This window comes from Orbicella faveolata, unplaced genomic scaffold, assembly GCF_042242905.1.
Source record: "Orbicella faveolata isolate gen_17 unplaced genomic scaffold, um_ofav_v1 contig_14, whole genome shotgun sequence".
NCBI classification, from domain to species: Eukaryota; Metazoa; Cnidaria; class Anthozoa; order Scleractinia; family Merulinidae; genus Orbicella; species Orbicella faveolata.
In genome coordinates, this window is record NW_028301541.1 from 21,638,484 (window position 1) to 21,665,506 (window position 27,023).

Consider the following 27,023-nt stretch of genomic DNA (forward strand, 5'->3'; position numbering starts at 1 on the left):
TTCGCTAGAAAAACACTAAAGAGGTAACAACGAACGAAAACGGAGCGAGGATGGTCAAGGATGAACAAGTCGTTAATCAGCAATTGATAGTATTAACGCTTAAAATTAATTGTACGCGTCATTTCTCTGCTGACAGGTAAATTTTTGACCAATTCTATGCTATCGGTCAAACCACATCCAAACCCTGTCGGCGGGTGCCACACCTTTTTCGGAGGCGCTATAACCAAATGGTTAGTACGCTCGACTCCGCATCTAACGGTTCGCGTTCAAGTCCTGGCCAGGGTCAACGTGCTGTGTTCTTGGGTAAGACACTTTACTCTCACGGTGCCTCTCTCCACCCAGGTGTATAAATGAGTACCTGCGAATTTAGACCGGGAATAACCATGGAATGGACTAATATCGCATCCAGAGGGGAGTAGTCTTACCTTTTTTCTTGCAGATGTAAGGCAAAGATTGTAAACAGTTTACAATCTTCCATTGACCTTGCACACTTGTATTCTTCGCCACACAATCAGTTCCACTTGAGACCCACTCTGCCGGGCTGTCGTACCAATTAGTATACTCAAGGGTATTCCCGCTACCCCAGTTCACAAATCTGTTTATGTCATTCTCGTCTTCTATGAGTCCAATGAACACTTCCCTGATTGCTGATCTATTCATTATTTGTGAGTCTATAAACTCCTCTTCTCTGGTATTCAGTATATAAAGTAGATCGGAGTGGCGATTGAGGCAATCAATTTCTGCGTTGTACCAGTTTTGAGGTCTCTCGTCAACAAGCAGGTAGCAGTTTGTTTGGAATAGAATATAACCTGGTAGACAGTCTTGAAAACAAACATAAAACACAAACAATACTCGAATCTTTTAGTATAGCTATACACGAACAAAGTCGGTCAAAAAAATTCAGGAATGTCTATAGGCATTCCAAAAGAACTGTGAAAACATCAAAAAAAAAAAAACAAAAAAAAAAATACAACAACAACAATGATAATATTTAGTCACAAGCTAAGTATTGAAACTGGTAGATAGGACAAAATTCCCAAATTCCAAGGTTTAACGGACTCTGCTCCATTTGTGAATCTGATCAAATTGAAGATCAATCTCACTTTCTTATGTATTGCATTAAATACTCTATTCTAAGAGATGAATTTTATAGACAGATAGAAAATGTATGTATCTTCTTCTTTCAAATCAAACCCATGTAACTTGATTGCCATATCATAACCTTATTATATGTTCACGATAATCATTACTGTTTTAGTTGTAATTAATGAATTCTTTTGCAACACTGTATGTATTTATAGTCATGCAAACAAAGCTAGTTGTTGTTCAGTTGTAGTCAGTAAGCTCCACCCACCGCGGTGGTTTTCCAATTTCTAAAATGATAATAATTATTACTAAGTTTAGAGATAAACATTATGTATGTGCTGGGGAGCAATGTTGCTAACGATAAGCTACATAACAATGAAAAAGATGCTTCAAACTTGCACCGTCACGTCAGTTACCTGGAAGGGACTGCGTTAATCAAATTGATTGGTTAATACAGATAATGACCGCGGTCAATAAAACGCCACATACAGACCTATCAGGAAGATATTGCGTTACCTGTAGCCGTCTTTACTTCCGTACAGTCGCTGAGGCGACCGTGGCCATTTTTGTTGTAAGCAAGAATTCTCACACAGTAGGTTTGATTTCTCTCCAAACCAGCTACTGTGTAATTTGTGGTATTTCTTTCAACCGTCATTGTGACATTATTGCCGTCAAGTACTCCTTGTTGTGTACGGCGTTGGTAAACTATTTTGTATCCAGTTACTTGTTTAGTTGATTGACAAGCATGCAGGATGTCCCAAGAGATGACGAAGGAGTGCATCTCAATGCTGTAAAGTTTGATGTCTGTAACCAAAGGTGGCGATGCTGAAGTAATAATTAAAATTTGCCACATTAAAAGAAATCAGCACTCTACGAAAGAGAATTTCAACAACAGTGCAATGCTTTGGTTCATCCCGTCTCTAGCTAGAATTCTTTACCAAGAATTCAGTTTCACCTAAGTTGGGTTGAAGAATGACTTCTTGTACATTCTTCAATATATATTTCCGCGCGGGAGACCTCTATATAAAAAGGACGGTGGTGCTCGTGGGAAAATTTGAAAAGAACTCCTAAGAGGTACCCAGATGTTGTTTTGTGGGTGTGTCTTTTTATTTTATCCCTAAGAGGAACCATTTCTAAAATACCACATTGCCTCCTGTCAAATGTTTTTCGGAATGTTACCTGTTTCCCATCCAATCGAGTTCGCACCCCTAAACTCATTATGAACTCTATGTTTTGAGTTCGCCTTCACCTTCAATGGGTTAAAGATCGACAAATAAACAGTGTTGTCTTTTTTGCTCGGTAAGAGAATGATACATTTTAAGCACTTGATCGCTAGTTGATTCGATGTAAGTGCGAACTCGCTTGGATGCGAAACCTCCAGCCACCGTTTTTCGGCCCAATACCTTACAAAGTTGCGCGAAAACTCCAACTGTGGACCATTTGAGGCTAAACACCCAAAGAAGTACCAAAAACGCTTTTTAACCCTAAAAGGTGCGACGAGCACCCCCGTCATTTACATATAGGAGTACCCCCTCTGGGTATATTTCTCCAATGAACAAAATGGAATCTTTTATGGTTTCAAAATTTAGTTCATATCAAGGCAACACTGAGAAAGGTCAAAAATGAAAGAAAAAAAAAAACAGTGGAAAGGGTTCAGAGGTAAATTTAATTCAAGACTGAATAAGATGGCTCGCAATTCCTAACCGATTTTTTTATCACTTGGTACAAATGTCGCTTTTGGCGAAAATGATTCATTGTTTAAAGCCACTAAAATCTTTGCCAATAGACCAATTTTGATATATTGAAATTCAACCTAAAACAATAAATTTCAGTAAGAGGCTGTGGGGAATAACTACAGAGTTTGTGGGGTTTATTCCCCAGAACCACGTGCTGAGGTCTATTGTGCTAGGCTGAATTTTAATATATCGAAATTGGTCGATTAGACTTCAACCTCGTTCCCATGGTCTCTCAGGGCCATGAGAACGAGGCTTTTAGATCTGGTTTCCAAATAAACGCTGTTTTCAGCGACGTTTCATCCTCTGAATTTAATTTTCAGTAAGTTTGACAGAAGGTCTTTTGGCACCCTCTTACCATTTCACATGCAAGCACTCCCTACCTGATGCTGTCTGTCTGCTCTTGTCTAAGAGCAGATGAAGAGTTAGAGACCTAAGGTAGTCCCTCTCAAGTTATTTTTAGACTACTCAGGATATGGAAATCCCAACAGAGTCGAGAAAAAGCCAATTCTAGGGAGTTTAAGAAACCACGACGGCAACGGCAACGTCGCGGCTAAATAAAAGGTTTAATGAGGAAGACAATGGCTGTACGCGAACGTTATAATTCTTGGTACATTTCTTAGCCGTCTTCTGCAAAACAACAACGTGAAATGACCAAATTCTGCGTTGTCAGGGGAACGTAAGCCACGACGGCTAAATTTTTTAAATTTTTATTTCGAATTTGTCGATGTGTTCTAGATTCAGTTTCGTGGTAGTTGTGACAGTGATACACAAAGTAAAAGACTTTAGGGTATCGCGAGATTCTTAGGTAAAATATAAATTCATTTTTTAATCGACGTTGTCCTCGCCGTCGCCGTCGTGCTTTCTTAAGCTCCCTCCTGTGACGCACAGTTTGTTTGCGTGAACAGCGCAAGCGGTTTTACACGGATTGACGTCCTCCACGAAAACTTCCACGTAACGCGCGTGGTAACTTTAGCTGCAGAAGAACTGGGTACCATTCCTTAAAATAACTTGAAATCAAGTCCTATAGGGGAACAATAAGCACTTAATGGCTGGCTCCAAGGGAAACGGTGAGTTTTGTTTCCCCGAGACCCTCAATGCTGAGAGGAACATTGAGTACCTCCCAACTCAAAAACAGAAAAAAAACTTCGAAGAAATCGTTTGCTTGACGCCGGCTGGCTCACAAATTTGCCGTGGTTTCAAGGAGCACGACCTGATCACGTACGAGTCGAAAGTTCAAGTTATTGTTTCCCTAGGGAGTTAGTGAGTTTTGACCCATGATACGTGACACGTCCTCCTCCAATCGGAAAAGGTGTTTGAGTTGGGAGGTATAACAAACTGTCTTACCGTTCATCCTATCTATCTATTATCGCATTACCTTTAAGTATTTCACAGATGGAAGCCCTTCCATTTGACCCTGGCAGATCATTGAAAAGGCCTTGTGTGTTCGGCCTATATCCCTTTACTATTTCTCCCACGTTACCATGACCAGATGGCTCCTCATCTTGCCATTTACTGATCGTCAGCGGCCTCCCATTCACCCACTTCCATTCCTGTCCCATATTTTCCAATCCTATGTACCATTTAGTGGGTGTCGTACGTTTTTGAATCTCTTTATTGATGAACTGCCATTCTTTTTCTGTTTCCATGGTAACTAGGTCACCTCCTTTGTCTGCGCATGTTTTTCGGTTCTCCGTCCATGTTTTGCGTGATTCCGTAAATACGTAACAAGAATCCTCAAAAATTATATTTTCACTTCCTATCAAGAATAGAAGTAGGAGTTCTACTCAGCGCTGTAAACCGGAAATGTGAATGAAGCTGAAGCTGAAGCACATATACTCTCTAAATGGGCCATTTCCAAGTTGCCTTTAGCCTCTGTGTAAAAACGAGTCTTCGTGCAAACCGTTCATATGAAAATTTGTTCCGCCAAGAGGTTCAATTTCATGTAAATCAAACTCCTTTTCTGAATGGCTTTAACAAGGACTGGTTTTGAAACAGAACCACAAGGTAACTCGGAGATGGCCTGTTGTACGATGTGTATTCAAATTACCTATTCATCGTTTCAACAGTAGAGTGAAAAAGTCATCGGTGTTTTCTATCATCTACGTAAGTGTGACGGGAAAATCATAAAACCGATCAAGATGAGAAAGAAGTTCGATAGACTACGGTAAAAATCACTGATCCGGTCAGCAAAATTCGCCATCAATCAAGCACTAACTCTCCCGACCACAGTCTCTCAGACATCGCTGTGAGAGGTCTGAGGAAGAGCACTGGCGTTAGTTTCACACGGAAGCAATTAGAAATGGAAATCATTTGTAGGCTCGCCACTGTGCAACCAGAGGGCCTAAATAATGTTTTCCATTATATAGTTACGGACTTACGGCGCGCGTGCGTCTAGTTTCCGCGCGCTTCGCTTCTGTAGGCTACTTTCAAATGAACAGACGCGCGAACCGAACATTTAAAGGTTTCACTGAGGAAGTGTTATACCCGAAACGATTGTGATTTTTCACAAGATGATACTTTGACATTTTTCTATGTGATTAGTTTTCATTGTTATTTTCTTTTGAACTTTTATACTGCTCTTATTAACCGGTCAATAAATCAGGATCGAACGATTATTTCTATTATTTGGACCGCAAAACAATCGACTTACCAATCTCGACAAAGGGAACGTGGCCGTACAACTCAATGCGCATGCACGGCGCCTGTGACCACTTTGTTGGCCAAATACGGACATATCTTGCGTAAACTCGTTCAGCAAAGATGTTCTTTCGGACATTGTAGGTGTCGTTATTTCCAGTAAAATTCTAAAAAATAAAAAAAAAAGTGCTGAAACGACAGTTACGTGACCATATCGCCGGCTCAGGTTTAGACTACATGAGATCTCGTGTTTTTTAGAAGTTATCCGCTGAACGAGTACTGGTTTTCGATTGGATCCGCAGGCTCAAGCCAGGTTAATTTATTGTAATCAGGAGCTCCACTTGGCTAAATCTATAGTACCCTGCTATTACGTTTCAAGCTTATTGGCTTTTTTGCCATTCCTATATAGTTATGGAACCTACCTTGATACCTGTTAAACCCTGATAAAACTCCCACCGTGACCCATTATTTGACAATTCCACTTTGTATTCTTCGACAAATGAGCTGGAATTTCCTTGAGTTGCCACAGCACAGATGACATAAGTTGAGTTCAGATCTACTTGCAGATATGAAGGCAAACTCAAGTTCCCGCACCAGACGTTGCCGTCATTTAAGCGAACTTTGCCAATCGGTTCGTCTTCGCATGGCGGGGGGCTGAAACCTGTGTTTAGACGCACCAAGAAGGTTCATAATAAAATCAGTATTTAATTTTATGAATTAACTGGCGCAGAAAAACCACACAGGATTGATATGTCTATATATCTTGATATATCGAGCGAATCTTTAAATGGCTTAGATTCTCGATGGTATCTTTCTTTTAGAAAGTAAAGGAGCTCAGTCACGGTATTTTGAGTTATTTTGGCTCTGCACAAAATTACCTTTAAATTAAAGGAAAACTGAAAATAATTGTTTACTAAGATAGAAAAACACCAAAGAGATAATAATAAACCATAAAGGAATAATTAAGGTTAAGAATGGAGAGGATTAACACGGATTACAAACGACGAACTTGAAATATTTAGGGTAACCTTTTCAACCAGGGCAAGAGAACAAATCTAGTTTGTGACAGGGTGAAGAACTGACCTTGGAAACTCCGAATTACAAAATTAGCACCATAAAAACACTCAGCGACTCTGCATCCGACTATTTAAGCAGTTTGACTTTTTAACGTAATTAAATATAGATAATATTTTGATTCAAGTTTATTCATCCCTAATCTTAATTGGCAACACTTTTTCAAGTGGTACTAGGCAGGGATGGAGAACAGTAGGTCTAGAAGGAATAGGTATAGGTGGTAGTATTATTTTGACCTGAAGTGTGAAAAATCCTCACAAAGTGTGACAGGATCGGGGGGGGGGGGGTTACTCCCTTACGTGGGCTATATAAGTATGTGCAGCCCCAAAGGGTACGGTATTTGATCCGTTTTGGTCATAGATAGGGTATCAATTTTGGCCATTCTAATCCCAAATAGGATATGATTTTTGCACGTGCACACTAGTCTTGAATTGGGAATGATTTTTAGACGAAACTACTTTTTCATCATTATCAATGAGACCATCAACAAAAGCCCTTCACAATGCCTTTAACATCGGTCTGAACTAGGGAACTTATTATAGGGCAGGTCTGACACAGGGTAGTGATTTAAGGATCAGGTCTTACATAGGGTAGCGAAATTTTGGCCAGGTCATAAATAATATGGTAGGGAAAATAGCAGATTTTGGTCATAAATAGGGTAAGGGTTTTGGGAAGCGGGTCGTACACCCTAACCCAATTTTTCTGTGAGTATCCCCTCCCCCCAGGAGAGGATTTGCAGTATAGCATGGTTGGAGAAAACTTTCTCACCTCGTTTTTTACAGATGTACTGTCTCTTGCCAGAGCATGAATGTTCAAACCATTCTCCATTCTTAATAAATACGCAGTTTGCCCCTCTCCCATTAACAATGTCAGTTTTACTAAAAATTGAGAAATTATACGGTGTCCCATCGCTCCAATGAAATTCGTCTTCCTTTTCCTTATCATTGAGTCCAATCCAAGCCCTTTCCTTATTATCAAGAAGGAAAGCTGTATTTATGAAGCTATTCTCTGCAATGCTCGTTATTGACACGAGGTCTGAGTTTAAATCCAGGCATTCTTGTCTAGCGTCGTCCCAGTTAACTTCTACTTGAAATGCTTTGTAGCAGTGGCTTTCATATTGAATCCAGTCTGTTGAGCATTCTGTAATTCATGATCAAGAGCAAACAGCAGTTGATTGAGGAAGTAGATACGTCAAGAGGACTTTCTCGTGTACCGTGCTCAAGGGAGAGAGGGAAGGGTGGAGCCTTGAAATTATTCCTTCAAGCAGACCAAGGCTTTTCGCAGAATCATTCGAAGGTGAATTGGAAGAGGAGGAAGAATAAAGGATAGAATAATATAAAAAGCATCCTCAGTAATTTTGGGAACGGCCTTTGAATGAAAAATAATACTACAAAAAAAAAAGACGTTTTAGCTCACGCCGATGACTTACACTCATTCAAATATTTAAATTTCTCCCATTTAAAGTTCGTCAAGTTCAAATGCGACAGCATAATCATTTAAACAGTCCGCAAGATGCTCAAAAATGCAGTAACCAAGAGGGCCCAATTAGCACATCATTATAGTGTCCGAAAGCGAGGTTAGAGAAGTTTAACTTTGCACAGGGCTTCTGCTTTGCATGAATTGAAAGTATGTCGTTGGAGTCACAACAAAGCGTCCGTTGTCAAAACTAACTGGAGTTCATATTAAGCAGTATAATACTGTAAATGTCAGTCAATCAATCATATTTTTTATTGTGCACTATTTACAGAATTTTAAAATTGACGCCAGTGTTACAAAACAAAAATCGGAAAAGAAATAAATGTTGCATATGGCTATGAAAAAAAAAATTAAAAAATATGTGCGTGGTAACCAGAGTAACCATTGGCTTTCGAGCTGGTTACCACCATGTGAAGTAGATGCAGAGAGCAAAATAAATTACTGAAAATACATTACCGAAAATAAATTACTGAAAAGACATTACTGAAAATAAATTATTGAAAATGTATTACTGAAAATACATTACTGAAAATAAATTACTGAAAATAAATTACTGAAAATACATTACTGAAAATACACTACTGAAATAAATCTTATACAGTACCTGCACAACCATAGAGTTCCACCCTCATTGATATCCAGTCGTGCCAAGCCACTGGTACAAAACGAATGTAGCGTGCTTTGATTTGTGGGTTTAAGTCATGTGACACAACCGTGCTTTGGTTTTCGTTTCCAGCAAATTCCTAGTCCAGTAAGATAGAGAATGGCAAGTTAGGGTCTAACTGCCGAACATTATCACCCATAAACTTGAGAAACCTCATCTGGAGAACATCACGACGCTACATCATGATAAAATACCAAAAAGACTATTCACGTGACAATTCATTGGGGTCTTTAATAGCTTATAACCGGAAGAAGTTATAGAGCGTTTTCACACACGTGACCAGCAACTTTGCAAATTTATTGGAACAAAAGAAAGTGTTTACATAGGAAAAGAGTTCAACTCCCACAGAATTGGTTTGGGACACCGATCGTGTGACTAAATGGCCTATAAATTATCTTTCTTCAAGAGATTTAAGTTAACATTTGGCTATTGAGCTATGGCCGGCAGTATTAAGCGAAGGTTACGAAACAGCACATGTGTTGTACGTTTAACCGCTGTGCAATTTTCACCTTGTCCGTGGTCATTCCTTGTTCCCTGTAGTACCAGAAGGTCATTGCATCATTACTGTACTGAAGCTTGTACTTCGTTACCCACTGTTGGTAATTGGTAGAATGCCTTCCCTGTGTCGCTATACGCGTCACTTTGTAGTCATGACTACCCAGATCAACCTGTAACCACTGACGGTTATTGTTTGTGGCTGCCGACCAACCTCCAGCTTTAATTCCATTTTGTTGAAAGTGGAGTCTACTGTGATTGGCAGCATGAATATACTGAAAATTTTGTTGTGAGGAAGCTGTAATTTGAGCATCCGAGATTGCTCCGCTTTCCATGCCCAGAGCGTCTTGACATGTTGGAACTTTGTGGCATCGACACAAAAATAAGGTTAATGTAACTAGTCAGTATTGAACTAGCAATATGAACTAGTCAGTATTGAACTAGCAACTAGTCAGTATTGAAAATAACTAAGAATGGCTTTGGCTCGCTTTAATTACTACTCGAAGGCTATTTGATATAGCGCTAGCTTGCTCAATCGTCTCTCGTTCCTAGACTGCGCCAAAGAAAATGAATTAAAATTTAACCCCGCGGAAAAAGTGCCTACTACCCCCTGCCAGATAAGTGCAAGTACTAAGAATTCCCATTGTTTTAGTGCGATTTTAATTGAATGTCGAAAAGTGATTGGTTTTGCACTAACTACGCCACGTGATTGGCTAAATAAAAAACTCGCGCCACTTTTTCATCCAATCAGAAGAGACTGCCAGCAGTCTCTCTTTTCCTCGAAAATCCGTCGGGAAGAACGCAGAATAAGTAAGAGTGTGACTGTGACTGTGAGAGTGACGTGCGAGCGGTGTTGTCGCGAACCGCTAGTACAGCAAAAAAAAACTCTAGTAAAAATTCTCGAACTAGTACCTCAAAAATTTAGCACACGTCTTCTCCGGCATTTTGAGAGGAAAAGTGGACCATTAAGTCTTACCTTTTTCCAATGTTATGACATCCACGCATGCGCTCAAAGGTCCATCTGCCACGGTATACGCCATTACCTGTGCACAGTAGTGGGTGTTATGCACAAGGTTTGATACTATCAATGACGTCACGTGAGCATCCACAGTTGACGTGTGTTCTAAGATCTGGTCTGAATTTGTTACGTATACTCTGTATTTCCGGACTATACCATTTCGTTCCTGCATTGGAACCTCGTTCCATGTGATAAATATCGTATCGAATGTTGTTGAAGTGGCTAATATGTTAGCTGGTGACGCAGAAGGCGCTAAAAGAAATGGCATGGAAAATGCGTTGACACAGTGAATGGTGAGAATATAGCAATAGGCTATTTAATTCAATCAATTAATCAATTGATCGATTGATGAATGCTCAATCGCTCAACATTCTTATGATTAACTTCTTCGTTCACCGCAGTGCTCAATTTCTCTTTTATTTTCTGCTAAGAATGCACTTGCCAGTTTTAGCTTTCAGTTGTGATTGGTCATTTTGACGTTATCCGCTTTGGCGTAATTGGGCAGAGGTTCAGTTGTACTTTGAATTAATTTAGTTTTCCGATAATGATCAACAAAACCCCTCAAAGGTTCTAAAACATTCAAAGGAAATGCGTATGATCAACCATTTTTAAAAACTAGCCTTGAGCACTTTTGAAGACAGTTTAAATTTTGGTAAGGTATGGTATATCATCACCAGTACATTCTAAGTGCCGTTAATTAACAATTATTTCACCAGCGCGCGCTGGATATGAGTTGGCTATAATCATCTCATATGGCGAGAGTGAAATAATTGTTGCATCAAAAACGCACCCAAATTACAGAAAACTAAAATAAAATGAAAACACCCCCAAAAAATCACGCAAACGCTTACCATATTTGTAGAGCGTAGTATAATGGCTCATAACCCATGATGACTAAGCCAATGAAAACTCTTGAATTGCATTATCGAATGATTCAGTTTTTTGTGTGTGTGTGGGATACCTATGCTATCCCACACTATTGTCATCGGCTCATGTCCGTTAATGCAAATTAGTTACAAAGATTGCATTGCTTTCTGCCTCTACGTATCCCACACATGTACCCTTTAGGTCCCTATTTTTTTTTTTTTTTTTTTAATGACCCCGTATTAGCCTCATGGACGAGCTACGTTCATACCATCTTCCGCGGTAAATGCACAGACTTCATCACTTTCACTCCCGTAACCTTCTCCAGTTAATGCCCTCACGATCATGCAATACTCCGCATATTTTTCTAATCCAGTAACTTCTATCTCATTTGCCAGGATGCAGACGTTACTTTTTGTTGTTTCACCGCTGAGGCTTGTTACGCTTATCTGGTAACCATCGACTGCATCAGAGAGAAAATATGGCTTCAAGTGTCCCCAGCGTATCAGTAGTGAAGTGGTATTCGGACTGAAAACCCGGATTGTTTGCGCTGCGCCAGTGGAAGGAAAAAGACGAAAATGATAACTTAATTAGATCCTAAAAGTGGAGACTCCAAAAAATACGCATGCCGTAAATACTCGAATTAGCGCTACCCCTCAAATAAGCGCCCCTTTCAAGTAAGCACCCCGCCAATCGGCTAAATTTAAAATAAGCGCCTCCCCTCGAATAGGCGCCTCCCTTCCCCCTGTTTTATGGGAGAGCACTGAGAGAACAAAGGATGTGTAGTTTTGGTCGTATTCAATCACAAGCAAGTGATTATCGACTCATTCAAGCGCTGCGAATTGACCTTCGCCACGAATGGTAGTGAAGATCTGCTGATTAATTGCTTCAAGCTCAACCAACCTTGTGCAGCAGGCCTAAACCGGCTAAAAAGGATTGTGTTACGCAGTTCTTCAAGAGAGCCAGAATCCTTCTGAGACTTCTGAGGGCCTGACCCATACATATTTTACAAAAAAACCCGGAGAGATCTGACCACGATTTGGAAAAATTAAATAAGCGCCACCTCGATTAAGCGCCCCCCTCGAATACCCCCCACCCCCCCCCCCCCACCCCTCGTCTTCTTCTAAATTTGAAATAAGCGCCCCGGGCGCTAATTGGAGGATTTACGGTAGTTGGACAAAAGCTGGGATTGATAATGACTGTAGACTTTGATGCCTGGAAAAGCTTTCAAGAAATCGTTACTCATTCAGTTATTTAGTCTTTTCCTGTGCTCAATAGAAGTTTTATACAACTTACATCCAGTTTGCTCTCCGTAAACTTTGAGAAGTATACAGCTCTCATTCGAAGGCATCAACCACACGCGAATTAACGACGCCATTATGTTGCCATCTGTGAGGTAATTTACCTTACTGGAGAGAGGGTCGTCATATGTGTTACCCGCAAAAACCTGTCAAATTAAATGACCAGAATTTATATACAGCGCTTCCAAGTTGAAATTTTGCTTTGTATAGTACGGAAAAGAGAAGCTGTAGGCTAACTTAGTTAAATAGGATGTTGTTCGTCATTACATAAGTTGTGTTGGCCGATTCAACTGACAATCGGAAAACAAGGATATTCAAATCAATATTAAACTTAGAATAAAATTTAGCACTGGCATAACACATCATTCGAGAATAGCACTTTTAAAAGACATGAAAAATAAGTCCCAAAACGTATCCTAAATGCTATCTTGAAATCGCGGGCTTGAGATATGACTGATTAAAAATTTCGTGAACGTAGCTGTAGGAATAAACTGAACAGCTCTCATTTTGGTGCAGTGGCTTGATGCTTCTCTCGCCCTACAAAAAACGCACGGCTTAGAAGCTATAATAAAGACTTCTTAATCTTTTTATTTGTTAGTAGAACTTAACAAGCATACTGATGCAAATAATGCGGCGATCTGATTGGCTGAGGTCGAACACTATTAGTCATTGGCTATTGTGCAGTGGTTTTGAGGTCGTTTGCAAACTGGCGACTTTTTCTATATTTAACAATTTGATTTAATTTGAGCTCGGAGAGATTGATGAGGACGCAGCCCGAGTCAACCATTACGCGCACAAGTCGAGTGCAAATAATCTACCTTTTTCAGTCTAAATCTACTAGTCCTTTAAAACTTTATCTTAATCCTCCTCACAGACACTTCGAAAACGCAAAGAAGCAGCCGTTATTTTGTTAACAAGCACACACTGCTAGGCTACTCACTATCTACAACAGAATGGATTCTCAATAGCGAAACCAATCAGAGAACGACATTCATGATAGAACTCTAGTAAATTTTTTTTAAGAAGTGAAAGTTCTCCGGCTTTTAGGCCTCACCAACTTTATATCACCTCATAAAAGTCTTGATTGAAACTGGTCGTGAACCCACGCATAGTTAAGACGTTCAAACTACAAAGCATCTTGTAGATTCAAGAAAACTTACTGTTATGTTTCCAGATGAGTTATAAAACCTCCACTCACTGCAGTTAGGTGAGACTTCAAACACCTCGATAAGGTACGACGAGACATATTTCGTTTCGTTATCCGCCGTCTGTACGCCTCGAGTTTCAATCGCACATATCTTATACGGGACTGTGAAGTTGAGCTCTAGATAGGACGCGGCTGATTCCCCGAAGCACCATACAGGGGGGTCATCATCTGGGTGGGGTCGTTCCCAAGTAGGATCTCCAGGCACCGTGAAAACGACGCCCAGTGGAAGAGAAAAACGTGTGATGTTGTCATTACCGAGTGTGATGGGATACGCTCCACAAGAATCTGAAAAAGGCAATGACGTTTGCATTGACGTGTTCAGTACGAAATATTACTACGTGGCTTGTGTTTGTAGCCAAGATAATGGACCATTCATCATTTATGCCTCGGGGTGGGGGTGTCTGGTGGGGGGAGGGGGGGGGGCTGGAAAGATTCATTACAAACAACAACAAAACGTTCCCCTTCCAACAAAACAGAAATATTATGACCCCTATAGCACACCGTGCTAAAAATACATCCCCCCCCCCCCCCACTCTCCCCCTTCCCCACTCACACTTCGATACCGGCAACCACGTCATAATATCAAAAAATATTTTGACGATGGAACTTAAGAAGTAGATGATGGCGATGCTATCTCCTCTTTTCCTACAAAATTTGTGGTGGAAAGGGGACTTATTACAGGGCAAGAAAAATGATAAGGTGCGACGGATGGCAGAAAGAGTGGCATATACTCATCCATTAGGTAAATATGGCAACTGGAGTAATTTTCCTCTCCAGCTGAACCTAGGAAACTTTTTATATTCCTTATTAAAGAGCACTGTGTAATAAGCATCTCTTAGATCAACTAATGCCCTGTAGCAATTCTTTTTCACGAGCATATTAGCAGATTGCAGAGTTTTCATCTTGAAATGATACTGCACGTGTTCATTAAGGTTCTTTAGAGTTTAATAGGAGCCTATAAGTGCCGTCCTTCTTAGGGCGGATGGACATAATAGAAACATATTCCCCTTGACAGTAGGTAGTTTCTTGAGTAACTCCTTTATATATATATCAATTTTACAATTTCACTCTGAGTAATGTGTTGTTCCTGAAGGGAAAAGCATATTTCCCTTGGAATAGCATCTTGCTGTAGAAACTCAACAGCAATTTCAATTTTCCAGTGAGTGATACTGTCAAGAATAAAAAGGGTCAGAAGTAATATTCTGCCAGTGTGATGAAATTTCTTTCAGTCATCCTGCAATACAGTCATTAGACATATATGGGGTCAGGCAAATGGTCCACTACTTGTGATGACCTTTTTACTAACTGGGTTGACTTCTGTAAAGTCCTATACCTGCTTTGGTAAATCATTCCCAAACAACTAATCTGTGATTAGGATGAATGAGGAGCATTAATGCTAATAATCATTACGTGAGTCAGGCTTTATTAACTCTTTACGCCTTTGATTAAGCTCAGTGTTAGCATTAGCCAACAAAGCAAAGGCATCTGTAGCCTCTTGAAGCAGCTCACTTCCAACAGGTGGAGGTTCTATTTGCTCTATGAGCTTGTCAATCATGCACATACCTTTGAACAAGGACGTTTGTACCTTTTGCATTTTAACGTCTTGCGGACGTACTGATGGGCTCAAATTATCCCATGCAGCCTGGTCTACACATAATTTTGTCAGGCTTTCACAAATTTCAGGGCGATGATATTTGTTCATCTTTTCCGGGAGTTTTTCCTCTGTCTTTCATTAATGTATTGATGACGCTTGCCAGTTCTGATTCCACATTCGGATCAGTAAGCACTTTGCTTTTACCCTCATTAGAGGGAGGATAGGACGTGTCAAGCAACTGTCCGACGGATGCGTCCAGATCCATACACTTCTGGCTTTTGCCATAAGCCTCTTCCCACTTCTACTTCGTGGTGGGGGGGGGGGGGGGGTGGGTGGGGGGGAGAAGTGGGGCTTGCCCTCGTATTAAATGATATCTTCCTCTTGAATTTCCTCGTCATAAATGAAATGTAGGCTGTGTAGGTATAGGTAGGGGATATGAGATGTAGGCTGTGTATGTATATGAAGGTAATTAATGAGATGTGGGCTGTGTAGGGATATGTGGGAAATTAATGAGATGTAGGCTGTATAGGTATATGTGGGGGATTAATGAGAAGCGGGCTGTGTAGGTATACGTGGGGGAATAATGGGATGTAGGCTGTGTTTAATAAGATGTAGGCTGTGTAGGTATATGTGAGGGAATAAAGAGATGTAGGCTGTGAAGGTATATATGGGGGAATAATGAGATGTATGCTGGGCAGGTATATGTGGGGAAATTAATGAGATGTCGACTGTGTAGGTAGATGTGGGGGATAAATGAGATGAAGGCGGTGTAGTACATGTGGGGGGGTTAATGAGAGGTAGGCTTTGTAGGTATATGTGGGGGATTAATGAAACGTAGGCTGTGTAGGTATATGTGGGGGATTAACGAGAAGTTGGCTGTGTAGCTATATGAGGGGATTAATAAGATGCATGTCCTGAGGGGATATTGAGGGGGTATTTAGGGTGGGATGGTTTAGGAAGAATAATTGATTATATATCATGGCCAGGAGGTATTGTATTAAGAGAGATTAAGAGCAATGTGTATATTGCGGTGGAGTAAACTAGCCGCCCAACCATCCGGGTGGTGTCGCACGTATAAAGCGAAAGAACAAAAAGCACAGACGTCATAGCCAAAGTGGACAAACGAGGTTCAGACACGGGTTGGATTTGACTATTCAAGAAGGCGGACATGCCTAAATTGAAGGTTATAATATGTTAATTTGCCAAACATACTTTATATGCACGCTTATGCTCTACAACGGCTATGTAATTTATGCTATACATACAGTTATATAATATGTGCGTTCACCTTTTGTATTTTAATTAAGTTTCAGTAGCCGGATTAAGCCTTGATTCATGAGGTTCGTTTAAGGTTCTCTCTGCCATTTAATATTACATGTTGCAGCGAATTCGACGACAACGTATACTGCCTACGAATGCCTACGATCGAGCGAAAACAACTTTCGTTGCCTCGCCGTCGAAAGCATTACAATTTTAAGTGTTATTCCAGCAGATATCATTGTCTCCGCGCGCAACATTTAGATTTGAGGTCAATTAAGTAGCTAGATCCCCGAAGACTGGAAGTTGTGGACAGAAAAATATTGTAATCATTACTTGGTTTGAAGCAAGAAAACCCCGAGTTTCAACTCGCCATGTTCAAGCACGATTGATGACGATGGCCTTTAAGTGTTCAGAGCCGTAAGCTATACTGAGGAAGAAGATGCAAACGTTTGGCGCGTAGTTATGGGGAAGATGAAAAGCTATTGCATCGGCGAACAAACCTCCTAACCGAAACGTTTGACAACTTAATCGAGTTAAAACTAGAGAGCTGCAATTTACGTGATTGTTTACGATTTTTACACGATACTCTCAACTGCGTTCGATTGGTCTTGGGGTAAAACACGAGCAAAGCACAAAGCAGCCCCTTTGAATGAAAGACCTCTGTTAAAGAAATGTATCGAAATTCTGGCAGCCGAGATGCAAATAGGAAGCTTAATAATGACGACGGCGACGCCGAGGACGACGCCTTGTAAAATTGTTGTTATAACATTTACTGCGAGTTTTGCAATATTTTGGATTTGTCGAGGATGCCTATGTCTCTGAAACCTCGCTCAGGCTAAATATGTAACGGCAGCGTTCAATTCCAAATGGAAATACGAAAAATTAGCAGTTTGACTCGTCGTTCGCATTCTCCGCCCTCCGCAGAACGCGGTCATTTTGCGTTGTTGTTTTGCAAAGGACGGCTATGAAATATTCAAAAGTTTGCAGAATACACTTGTACAGCCATTGTTTTTCTCATTAAACTTTTTGTTTGGTTTTGCTCATTGTCGTGGTGGTTTGCTTCAGGCTCCGTCCAGATCCGTCCACACTACACCGGCGGAATCCAAAACCCATACAGCTTTATTCAACAGTTAAACCGGAAATACCTTTTTTAGTGACCCCCCCCCCCCCCCCGCCCCCTCTTCGGGAAAATCTCAAACCTTGGCCTTGCCGTATTGAACTCGCTATCGCTCGGTCAATAGGGCAAAGTCTCGGTTTAAAGACCTCGCGGTCTCGGTTAATAAGGTGAGTTATTGATGTTGACAAAATTACTGATTCGAAATCAGTACTTACCATGTACACAAGGAAAAACGTCAATGTTGCATTCTTGGGATTCGGTTAATTCATAGCCATCAGTCGAATAATTAAATATTGACGGGTAGATAAGACACGAGCGGTTACGAGATTGTTTACCATCAGGTCCACAGGGTGTGCTGCAAGGTGACCAGGCTTCCCACTCACCCGGATGTAGGGTGCCATATGATCCGTCTAAACAGACAACGAGGAAATAAATACGCTAATCAACCCTGAATCGGAAGTGCACAGGATTTAAGGTGCATACGATTGTATTTACTAAGGATTTAAAGATAAGCGGTGGTCCAGTACCAATGCCACAAAAAAAAGGTTGGTACTCATTCTGCTGTAGGGATTTTAAATGAATATAATAAGGCGCCTTTTGGAGAGGAGATAAGTGATGTTATTATCTTTGGGTAGATTCAAGCGTTCTGATTGGTTTTTACTTGGTCAGGATTTTGCCGTATGGGCCGTTTCTGGAAATGGTCGTAAGCCGTGTATTTTTTGTTTTTGAAAGCTGGCAAATTCAGTGAACCAGCACGGGCCAAGTGCCATATAAAAAACTACTTACTAACCTAGCTTGCTCGAGCCGTACTGTGCAATATTAGCCCCGTTCGTTTTTCCACGTACCGAGCGTACTGCCACGATCTCGGGCCAATATTTCCCAGCACGGCCCTTGCGCTTGATTAGTAAGAAATTACTCTTCTCCAATTCCACTCAGGAGAGCCAAAAAAAAAAAAAAAAAAAAAAAAAAAAAAAATATTGAAACGAGGACAGATATCCCAGCCATTTAAACGATAATAAACTTATTTAACACTGAGGTTAGCATTCTCGACTCCAGGCCTTCGCTTTCTTGACCTCAATCATGCGCAAACGGCAAAAGAGAAGAACTATGGGACAGAAAAATGAATATATCATTTATGATCTTCTAGTCTCACTGCATAATTAATTAGCTCATTGCAAAAGATGCTGTTATTACGTCACATTCTCCCCTTATCGCCCGTGCTGGTAGCGTCGGTAATGCTTTGCGCCATGTGGAGTTTAAATTTGGTCGTTCCGCTTGAAGCGTGGTCTTTTCGTCCTGGCTCCACAAAGATAGTCGTTTTTGGCGACCCGCCCACTTCTCCTGGTGGCGGTTGACCAAGCTCCTATCTGCTCATACCCTCGTTAAATGCCTACTGCCTCATCAGTCGCGGACTCTTCCCATAACTTAATGAGTAATGAGTAATGAGTATGCAGTGAGGATATGGTACTATTTATTCGGAGCATTAAAAACACAAAACACAGTTCAAAGTTTGGTTTACGGGAAAATGTTTCTTTACACATACAGAACGTTTGACTTACTTTGTTGGTACGCGACAAGATGTTCCCGGGGTACTGAAATCGACCTGTTATCACCGGGACCTCTGACTCTGAGATGAAAGTGACCTTCTGCTCCTTTTGGTTGAAATCTAAGAATTTCAATGTAGTATGTATGTCCCCCAGTAAGGTTTACAGATGGTTCCACTCTGGATCAAGAAGGAAAAAATTATAATTGAACATAGCAGCTGAATATGATTTCAGAGTGAAAGAGATCCCAGTGTTGTGATTGCAATTGGTCGAGAGGGTCTGATTATAACGCTTCATTTACCACGTGGCTTCTTCAAGGTTACTGAGCAAAGCCGAACTTTTCACGCGGAAGTAATCTGACGTGGAAACCAACTCAGTGTCGAGTACTTTAATAATGACTTGATTTAGCTCCCTCTTTCCAATAAGCATCCTCTGAGGGAGCTTCGTTACGGTTTCCGCAACTTGAAAATTTTAGCCTAAATTTTTGGATTCGTCGTTTGTAATCCGTTTAAATCTTCTCCATCATCAGCCATCCTTGCTCCTTTATGGTTTATTATTATCTCTTTGGAGTTTCTCTATCTTAGCAAACTACTATTTCCAGGTTTCCTTCAATTTAAAGGTAATTTTGTACGTGGCCAAAATAACTGAAATTTTGTGAATGAGCTCTTCCAAGCACCGCTTCTACTCAATAACCAAACAACAGTAACTCACGTTTCAAATTCGAGTTGTCCCATGCCTTGAGGCGAGCTTCCTCCAGTAATATTGACTTCCTTATCCTCTGATTCTTTAATAAACCATTCACAAGCTCCAAAGCACGAAAAATAAAACTCGTATATCCCGGTTGATGAGCATAGAAAAAACGTTCGCATCCGAACACCAACCGAATCACCTCCAGCTCTCAACGACACAGAAAAGTGACTTTCCTCTATGTCAAGGGTTCGTGAAGCTGGCATACCTAAACTCTTCAACAATTTCAAGTCGTGTAATGACTTTATGTCGTGGTCAACCCACACTTCTCCTGAAATCCCTTTGAAGGCTGTTAAACCAAGAAATTTAGTAATGATGATAGTTTTGGAAGGCAAAAAATAGAACCAACAGACGACTCGGCCCATCTCTCCTCTGCAGGGGCTCAAGAGTGTTTTGGGTTGGGACGATGTGAGCGTAGGCGCAGGATTACGACTTTGCGCCTGCACACACATCGGACAGCGAGGATGTCTCTAACGAACGCCCAAACCTTTGCGCTTTGCGGAGGAGAGAAAGCCCAATCTATAGCTTTGGTTTGGTAAAACCCACACGACGAATATTCACATTAACAAGTAATTTCAAAACATCAATTTGTTATTTTTTTTCTCTATCCAGTGAACTGAATTAAGCATGCAATGTGATCTCTCAGTTTCCTCTGTCTTAAAACGTACAAAAAGTTTCGGAAAATTCTGAGAGGTTTAACGAAATCTAACGCAATTAAAGTACTGGGATAATGGAAATAAGAAAATGGACGAAAAACCAGATTAGTCTCTTGACGAGCAAAGGGATCTGGAGTTTATCATAAAGCCTCGTTCTCAAGGTCTCTCTAGACCCTGGTAACGAGGTTGTCTATCATAAGCGTTGATGTAACTAAATAGCTCTCGCTCATTTCGCAATATCTCCCAGGCATCTCGAGGTCATTTGAACAAGATTGAACATCAATAGAGAGGGCTAAAAAAATATTTTTTAAGAAATGCATAAAAAATGTAGAATTCGACTTGGACTGCTATCATGCATTTGACTTTTTTCTATATCGTTTAAACCAAGATATGCCGCGTACTTTCATATTCATGGAGATCAATATCACAAAATACTCAAAAAAAAAAAATAATAATAATAATACTTACATTCTGGAACACATGACACATTGTAGAATGTGTGACATGTTGGAAAGTATGAGAATAGCATCAACGCTACCTGAAAACAATAAAAAATAGATCAAATTCTAAACAAAGGCCGACAAGCCATTTACAAGGTGCCTTTCGCCTCTGTTTCAAAACGAGTCCTGATGAACAACCTTTTACATGGAAATGAATTTGTTTTGCAAGACAATGAACGTGCAAGATAAACTCATTTTAACATGAAAGGTTGTGCTCCAAGACTCGTTTTGAAACATCGGTAAGAGCAACTCGGAAATGTTTTATTCTGTTAGCAGTTAAGAGGAGCGAATCGCATCACAATATTAGAACTTGGGGGGTGTTCATTTTTGCGCTCTTTTGCGATGACAAAATCCCATGGGCTGATGATTGACTGTATTCACGAGATCTGCGATGGGAATAAATAACTTGCAAAACCTTGGGCCTCTTATTGTGGACGTTTAATTTTCAGACACCTTTTATTAAATTTCCGACAAATTTCGGACAAAAATATCTGACACTGTTAAAACTACCTAAGGTAAATTGGCGCCCAGAAAACACAAATTAAGGTCTGTCTGAAACAATTGCAACATCTTTGAAAATGATAGTTTTGCTGCACCCTTGAGGTTTTAGACCGACGAGAAAGTAATACAAATGGTACCAAGCGGTTACGTATCTTAAGTAGTGGCTCAACTAGAGTTCTCTCCATAAAGGAATCTAAGAGCTTTGGAGCTACTTAACAAGTTTATGCTGTACTGTAAATATTTCAGACGTTTAAAATTGCGGACGCTTAAAAATTTCGGACGGTTTTATCTTCTTCGGACACTTTTTTGTGTCCGACCTTAAAATCGTCTGAACGTTTTTGCTAGTAATGTAAATTGCTAAGGAACACGATGTTCCTCACTGTGTTACGCTGACGTGACTATTTTTAAAGACCTCGCTAGTGCTTCGCTATTTTATGAAGAAAAGAAAAGGTCAATGTGCCCCTCTTTGGGCCAGCTAATCACACAAAGCTGACTTACCCACAAAAATCATGTGTCGCTTTCAAGTGGAAACCGGTTTCAATGAATTCAAATTAAAAATTAGTTGTAAGTTGTGATAGTTTGCCTCTTCTGAAAAGCATTTGTTTACTCGTATGATCATGTCGGGAATGTTATCAATTATTTAACTCTTGCAAAACTATTTTCAAGTTGTTTAATTTGCGTTTAGTTGTCTTGACTCTATCATTTTTAACCACTGTAGATATATTTAACCGCCTAAATTTACGAAGAATTCTTCCCGCACTGAATATATAGTTAAATTTGGAAAAAAGTCTGGCCCCTTTATGAAAAATTTAAAATCATTTTAAATAGCGGAACAGCACCATTAGACAGCAATATTTTAACAACAAACAAAGAAAAAAGAAGCGAAAATGTTTTATTGACGATAAAATTTTATTAAAAGAAATGAATTGCTATCTTGTTGTACGAAAAACAAATTTAAGTCGCTTAAGTGATTTTAAAAGGGCAGAAAACGAAAAAGAAATTTCGAGAAATTCAAATTTGGCCGTTTTGAATCGAAAGCAAGTCAAACCACAATTAATAATTAATAACATTTATTGTAAAGAGTTTTTAGTTGAAGTCAACTTGAAAAACGTGTTCAAAATTATTTCATAACTAGAGTCATGAAAATAACATCTTCATCCGACTTATTGTTTTGTTGTGGTAACGGCTTAAATGAAGTACACTTCAAGGTTTCAATTTAGCTCGGAAAACCGTGATACAATGACTAAGTTCAGGGATGTTGCGCATTAGTAAAGAACTTCTCGTCTTCAATATTTCCATTTTTTCCCATTCGTGATGGAATGACATTTAAGTTGAGAACTTAGGAAGTGTAATGCGCTTTAGGCCAGGCCACATGCATTATATGCAGACACAAATATGAAACACAGTTGTAAGTTTTTTTAAGTTTAAAAACTCATTAAATGCAGGTATTTCTAAATAAAATTGCTGAACTTAATCCCCAAGAACGAAACCTTACCAACATCCGAAGACTCTTCATTTATAAATCGTCCGGTTTTTTCTCGCTTCTGTTTGTTCCAATTTCTATATAAAGTTAGTTTTTTCAAAACCTTTCCAAGTACCCAAATGTTTGTCCTTAATATCGATGTTTTGATTTGCATGTGAGAGCCTGTCTGGATCAATTCAAATCGACCTAGATGTAACAATGAAATATTTCAACCACGCCAGGGGTCTGCTGTGAAGAAATTATTTGTAAGGTGTGTTAACTATCTACCAGGGGTCTGTATTTTTTTTGTTATTCCTTCAAGCCCTAAGCATGACAGTTAACAAGTTCTCAAATTGGAATAAACACAGCGTTATAATTCAAATTTTCCTTGCATTGGGAGCTGATTAAATATAGATAAAGTATAGTCCAACAAGTAAAGATTTCCTATATAACGGGCCCAATTTTTCTAATAGACTCTGTTTTGCTATAAGAATATTGTTTTTATTTTTCGGCCGAGGTTGAATATTCTTATTTTTCTTGTGAATATTCTTAGATTATAGCGTATGACATTTCTGTTTTCGAATGTATTTGGTGTCTGGATGGTGTTAACGCAATTTTGGAGCTAGCCTGCAGGCATTAAAGCCTTATATGGTGCACATACAGCCTTTCAGAAATCCACGAGAATTTCAGTCATTAGCATCAAACACACGTCTGCACTTGATTCAAAACTTCCCATGGGTGTAGCTTAAGAAACAAACTTTCAAGGCAACGAAATTTCACTCCATAGATCTCTTTCTGCGCTATATGATGAATACAAAAATACAACCATAAGTCATTATTGTGAGCCTGGGATCCCCTATGGCTAAATTGAACGGTAGGTATTCTAGCTTTTTTAACATGTTGTTTCTGTTTACAGTCCTGTTTCGATCTATATTTTGCATCCTCACAGTTTTCAAAAAGTGTCTTTTTATTCTATTATAGATGGCAGAATAGAGGATAGTTGATAGCACGGTGGTCTTCAAAACAAGCAAGTCTTGAAGGCAAGTCAAGCATCCTTAGAGCGAGGCCTGGTGTGACAATGAGCCCGCGGTTGCTTATTGTTTTAGTTATAAGACGAGTGTTAGGTCCACCCGTATAGAAGATGGAAATTAACAAATCTTTGTCACTCGAGATGTTTTAGTCAATGTTACTAGAAGTAAATTTGAAATGTTAATTTCAACAACAGGTATTACTTAGATATCTGCATTAATCCTGTTTACGCAAAAAAACACAACAACCTTTTGGCAAGTTCCCACGTAAAAATACTTGTGGTTACAATTTTTGTTGATAACGCGACTCATGTCTGAAGTTAATAGTATCTAAAGGCTCGTTTACTTTTCGTCGGCCGCTTCGTTTAGGACTTTGTATTCAAGATAACACCATTAAGGAGAGTATTGAGTTTTTCCGTCACATTTTAGCTTTTCCGCCAAGCTCATTATAATAATCTGCTATTAAATTTTCTATTGTGCGATGCAATGTTTTTGACCGAAGTTCCGCCTCCAAGCAACTAAAATGACGTGGATACGCTAAAAGTTGATTTTAGATGTAAACACTGGTTTCAAATTAACACCCTTTTGCGCTGTTTTGCATGAGTGCACTTAGAAATGAAAAATTAATTATTAAACCGCAACCCGCAATAGGAAAATCTTCGTTTTCATGTTGCAGAACAAATAATTTTTTTGAAAAAAAAATTACATATTCGTTAAACCTGCAGATTTAAAACATGTATAACATAAATTTTATGCTACTCAAAATTGCACACAGCCATTTTTACTGAAAAGGTCTTAGGATTTAAATGACCAAAAACTAAATTATTTCCGGCCTTCCACAGTACATTTATCGTGTTATATTCTCCTGCGTCAACAAAGAGATTTTGCGATTTTAAAAGACGTAAACGCGAAATCAATTTCGCTAATAGCTAAAACTAAGCATTTTATTTCGCAAGTTTTGTGTTTGAGCAGTGTTGTACCTTAAGCAAATTTATTAAGCAAATCCATCCATGACTTTAAAAGACGCCCAGGTAATTAACACGAAATGAAGTTCAGCCAATCACAATTCTTTAGTTGAACAAACAGTAATAACTATCCTATGACAAGTAAAGAACTTAAAAGGCGCATAGTGCCGTAAGCAATCTCTTTTGACAAATACTCTTCTCTTAGACAGCTTTAAACCTATGTGCTTACAAAAGGAGAAAACATCTGCGTGGGACAACGCGTGTTTCAAAGATTTGAATTCATTTATCGTTGGGTTGTTAGTCTGACAAGCGCGTTCTGTTTTCGCCGCCTACTGGATCGGTGTTACCGAGCGATGGAAGACCACGTTTCTAGGAAAGTCAGCGTTTCTGTCCGAAACGCGTTGAGCGTTAACTCGCAAAAAAGCCATCAGCTTGAGAGACAAGTGAAAAACTTGGAAGCTGAAAGAGATATGCGGCTTTTAAATTTGCAAATTAAGAGAGACGAAGTATTTTTTACGTCTCCATCCACGCGGCGTAAAGTTCTCGTGAAGTCGCCGAGCGTATCTGAGGGTCTTAGGACAAGCACACCAACCTCGCAACATGAAATGCTCGATTTAAAAACAGGCTCGCGCAAAGACGAGGAGGTCAATAAGCTGCAGAAAGCCCATAACCTTCCGCCACTAATGCATTTAGATAGAGCCGGTGTCATCGCAACACCACCGAGGGTTCGAAAAGCCAGGAATATTCCTCCAGCCACGTCGCCGAATGCCGCACCCCCACCGCTATCGCCTCTCGAGTCATCACAGCCAAGTCACAAGCTTTTAACAAGGCAATCGAGCTCGCCACAGATGCTATCAAATCCTAATTCAATTGCTAATGCGAACGACTTGCGGCGTGAAGGAAATACAGAAAGTAAGCATCTGTTATCACCGCGGTTACTAAGGTCAAACCCGGAATCACCTCCCCCATTGCATTCTTCCACGAGTCCAGGAGTGTTCAAATTTAACCTGGCACAGAATCAAGCTCAACTGCCGAGAAGACCTGCCACTGCTTCCTCCGGAGATAGCGGAGGAAGCGAAGTTCATAGAGGGCTTTTGTTACTTCCAGTAACGTCATCTAAAGAGCAAACAAAGCAAAAGGAAGCGAAAAAGATCAACGTTTTTAATCGGCTTTATTCCGGTTCAAAGAAAGGAAAGCGAACGCATCACCTCAGCGACGATTTAGCCCCTCGAGAAATTCCGTTCCCGAAAGGAAACCCAAAGCTGGACCTAGCGACACGACGACGATCGCTTTCGCTTTCGGATTTGTCCGAAATCTGCGACAAATTAAAAACGTGTCGCTACTTAAGAGATAAAAGCCAACTTTCTTAACTCAAGCTATGGAGTGTTCAATCAATTCAATTTAATTTTCAGTGTTTTCACCGTTCGAGTACATAACATAATCCTGTATTTTCAATCTAAAATACTCCACTGTATTTTGAAACAAAGCAAATCAATTTAGCCATATTGTTTGAGTTTATTTGTTCTAATCTAAATCGTTTTTAGCGCAGCACAGATTAAAACCAAAAGTAAACAGTATTTAAATTAAGTTTTACTTTACAGCTTCATTAGTACTTTGTATTAACGTTATTTCGTGCGAAAAAATCGAACGCGCTTAAATGCTACCTGCCAAGCTTTGTTTTTTTTAAATTAAATCTTCAAGTACCTCACTCTTAACTTATTGTCTTTCGATTAACAAACTCGTATTGCGTGGCATAGAAGTATAATTAAGAGCAAGACTAATAACGTACTAGACAATAAAACATGCAATTCGCGGTAATGAATATATTATATTGTTTACTTCGAGGAGGTCAGTAACAGAGATATTGTTGCTTTTAATATAAACTCAATGTCTTTAGTATAAACTCATTGCTTTAAGTACAAACTCATTATGTTGTATTTGGTCCTCGCTATGGGTGGCTATTCGTTGTAAACTCCTTATCTACCAACCTAAATTGTTATTTTAACTCGAAGAAAGACCTTCGCAGATGAATACACAACTTACTGATTAAGTACTTGTGATCGAAGAAAATTCTCACCCTTACCTTTTCGC

At 39.7% G+C, this 27,023-nt stretch overlaps 2 protein-coding genes and 1 pseudogene across 2 annotated transcripts in view; 1 reads left to right on the forward strand and 2 right to left on the reverse strand.

Annotated features, from left to right (window-relative positions):
• Positions 1 to 13,870, reverse strand: part of LOC110062176 (uncharacterized) — a 37,652-nt gene extending 23,782 nt beyond the window's left edge. The window contains exons 1-12 of the mRNA XM_089286079.1: positions 13,512 to 13,870; positions 12,347 to 12,497; positions 11,301 to 11,600; positions 10,145 to 10,438; positions 9,183 to 9,529; positions 8,614 to 8,752; positions 7,302 to 7,673; positions 5,882 to 6,120; positions 5,473 to 5,626; positions 4,198 to 4,578; positions 1,603 to 1,911; positions 426 to 821 (exon numbers count right to left, since the gene is read on the reverse strand). Of these exons, the coding sequence (XP_089142205.1) occupies positions 426 to 821; positions 1,603 to 1,911; positions 4,198 to 4,578; positions 5,473 to 5,626; positions 5,882 to 6,120; positions 7,302 to 7,673; positions 8,614 to 8,752; positions 9,183 to 9,529; positions 10,145 to 10,438; positions 11,301 to 11,600; positions 12,347 to 12,497; positions 13,512 to 13,868 (3,439 nt within the window). The 5' untranslated portion in view covers positions 13,869 to 13,870. The remainder of the gene's footprint in view (positions 1 to 425; positions 822 to 1,602; positions 1,912 to 4,197; positions 4,579 to 5,472; positions 5,627 to 5,881; positions 6,121 to 7,301; positions 7,674 to 8,613; positions 8,753 to 9,182; positions 9,530 to 10,144; positions 10,439 to 11,300; positions 11,601 to 12,346; positions 12,498 to 13,511) is intronic.
• A 952-nt stretch (positions 13,871 to 14,822) lies between these two features.
• On the reverse strand, positions 14,823 to 15,417 carry LOC149114505 (uncharacterized; annotated as a pseudogene).
• A 9,508-nt stretch (positions 15,418 to 24,925) lies between these two features.
• On the forward strand, positions 24,926 to 26,859 carry LOC110062103 (uncharacterized). The gene has a single exon (XM_020768962.2). The coding sequence runs from the start codon at positions 25,286 to 25,288 to the stop codon at positions 26,300 to 26,302; it is 1,017 nt and encodes a 338-aa protein (XP_020624621.1). The 5' UTR covers positions 24,926 to 25,285; the 3' UTR covers positions 26,303 to 26,859.
• Positions 26,860 to 27,023: the final 164 nt, after the last annotated feature.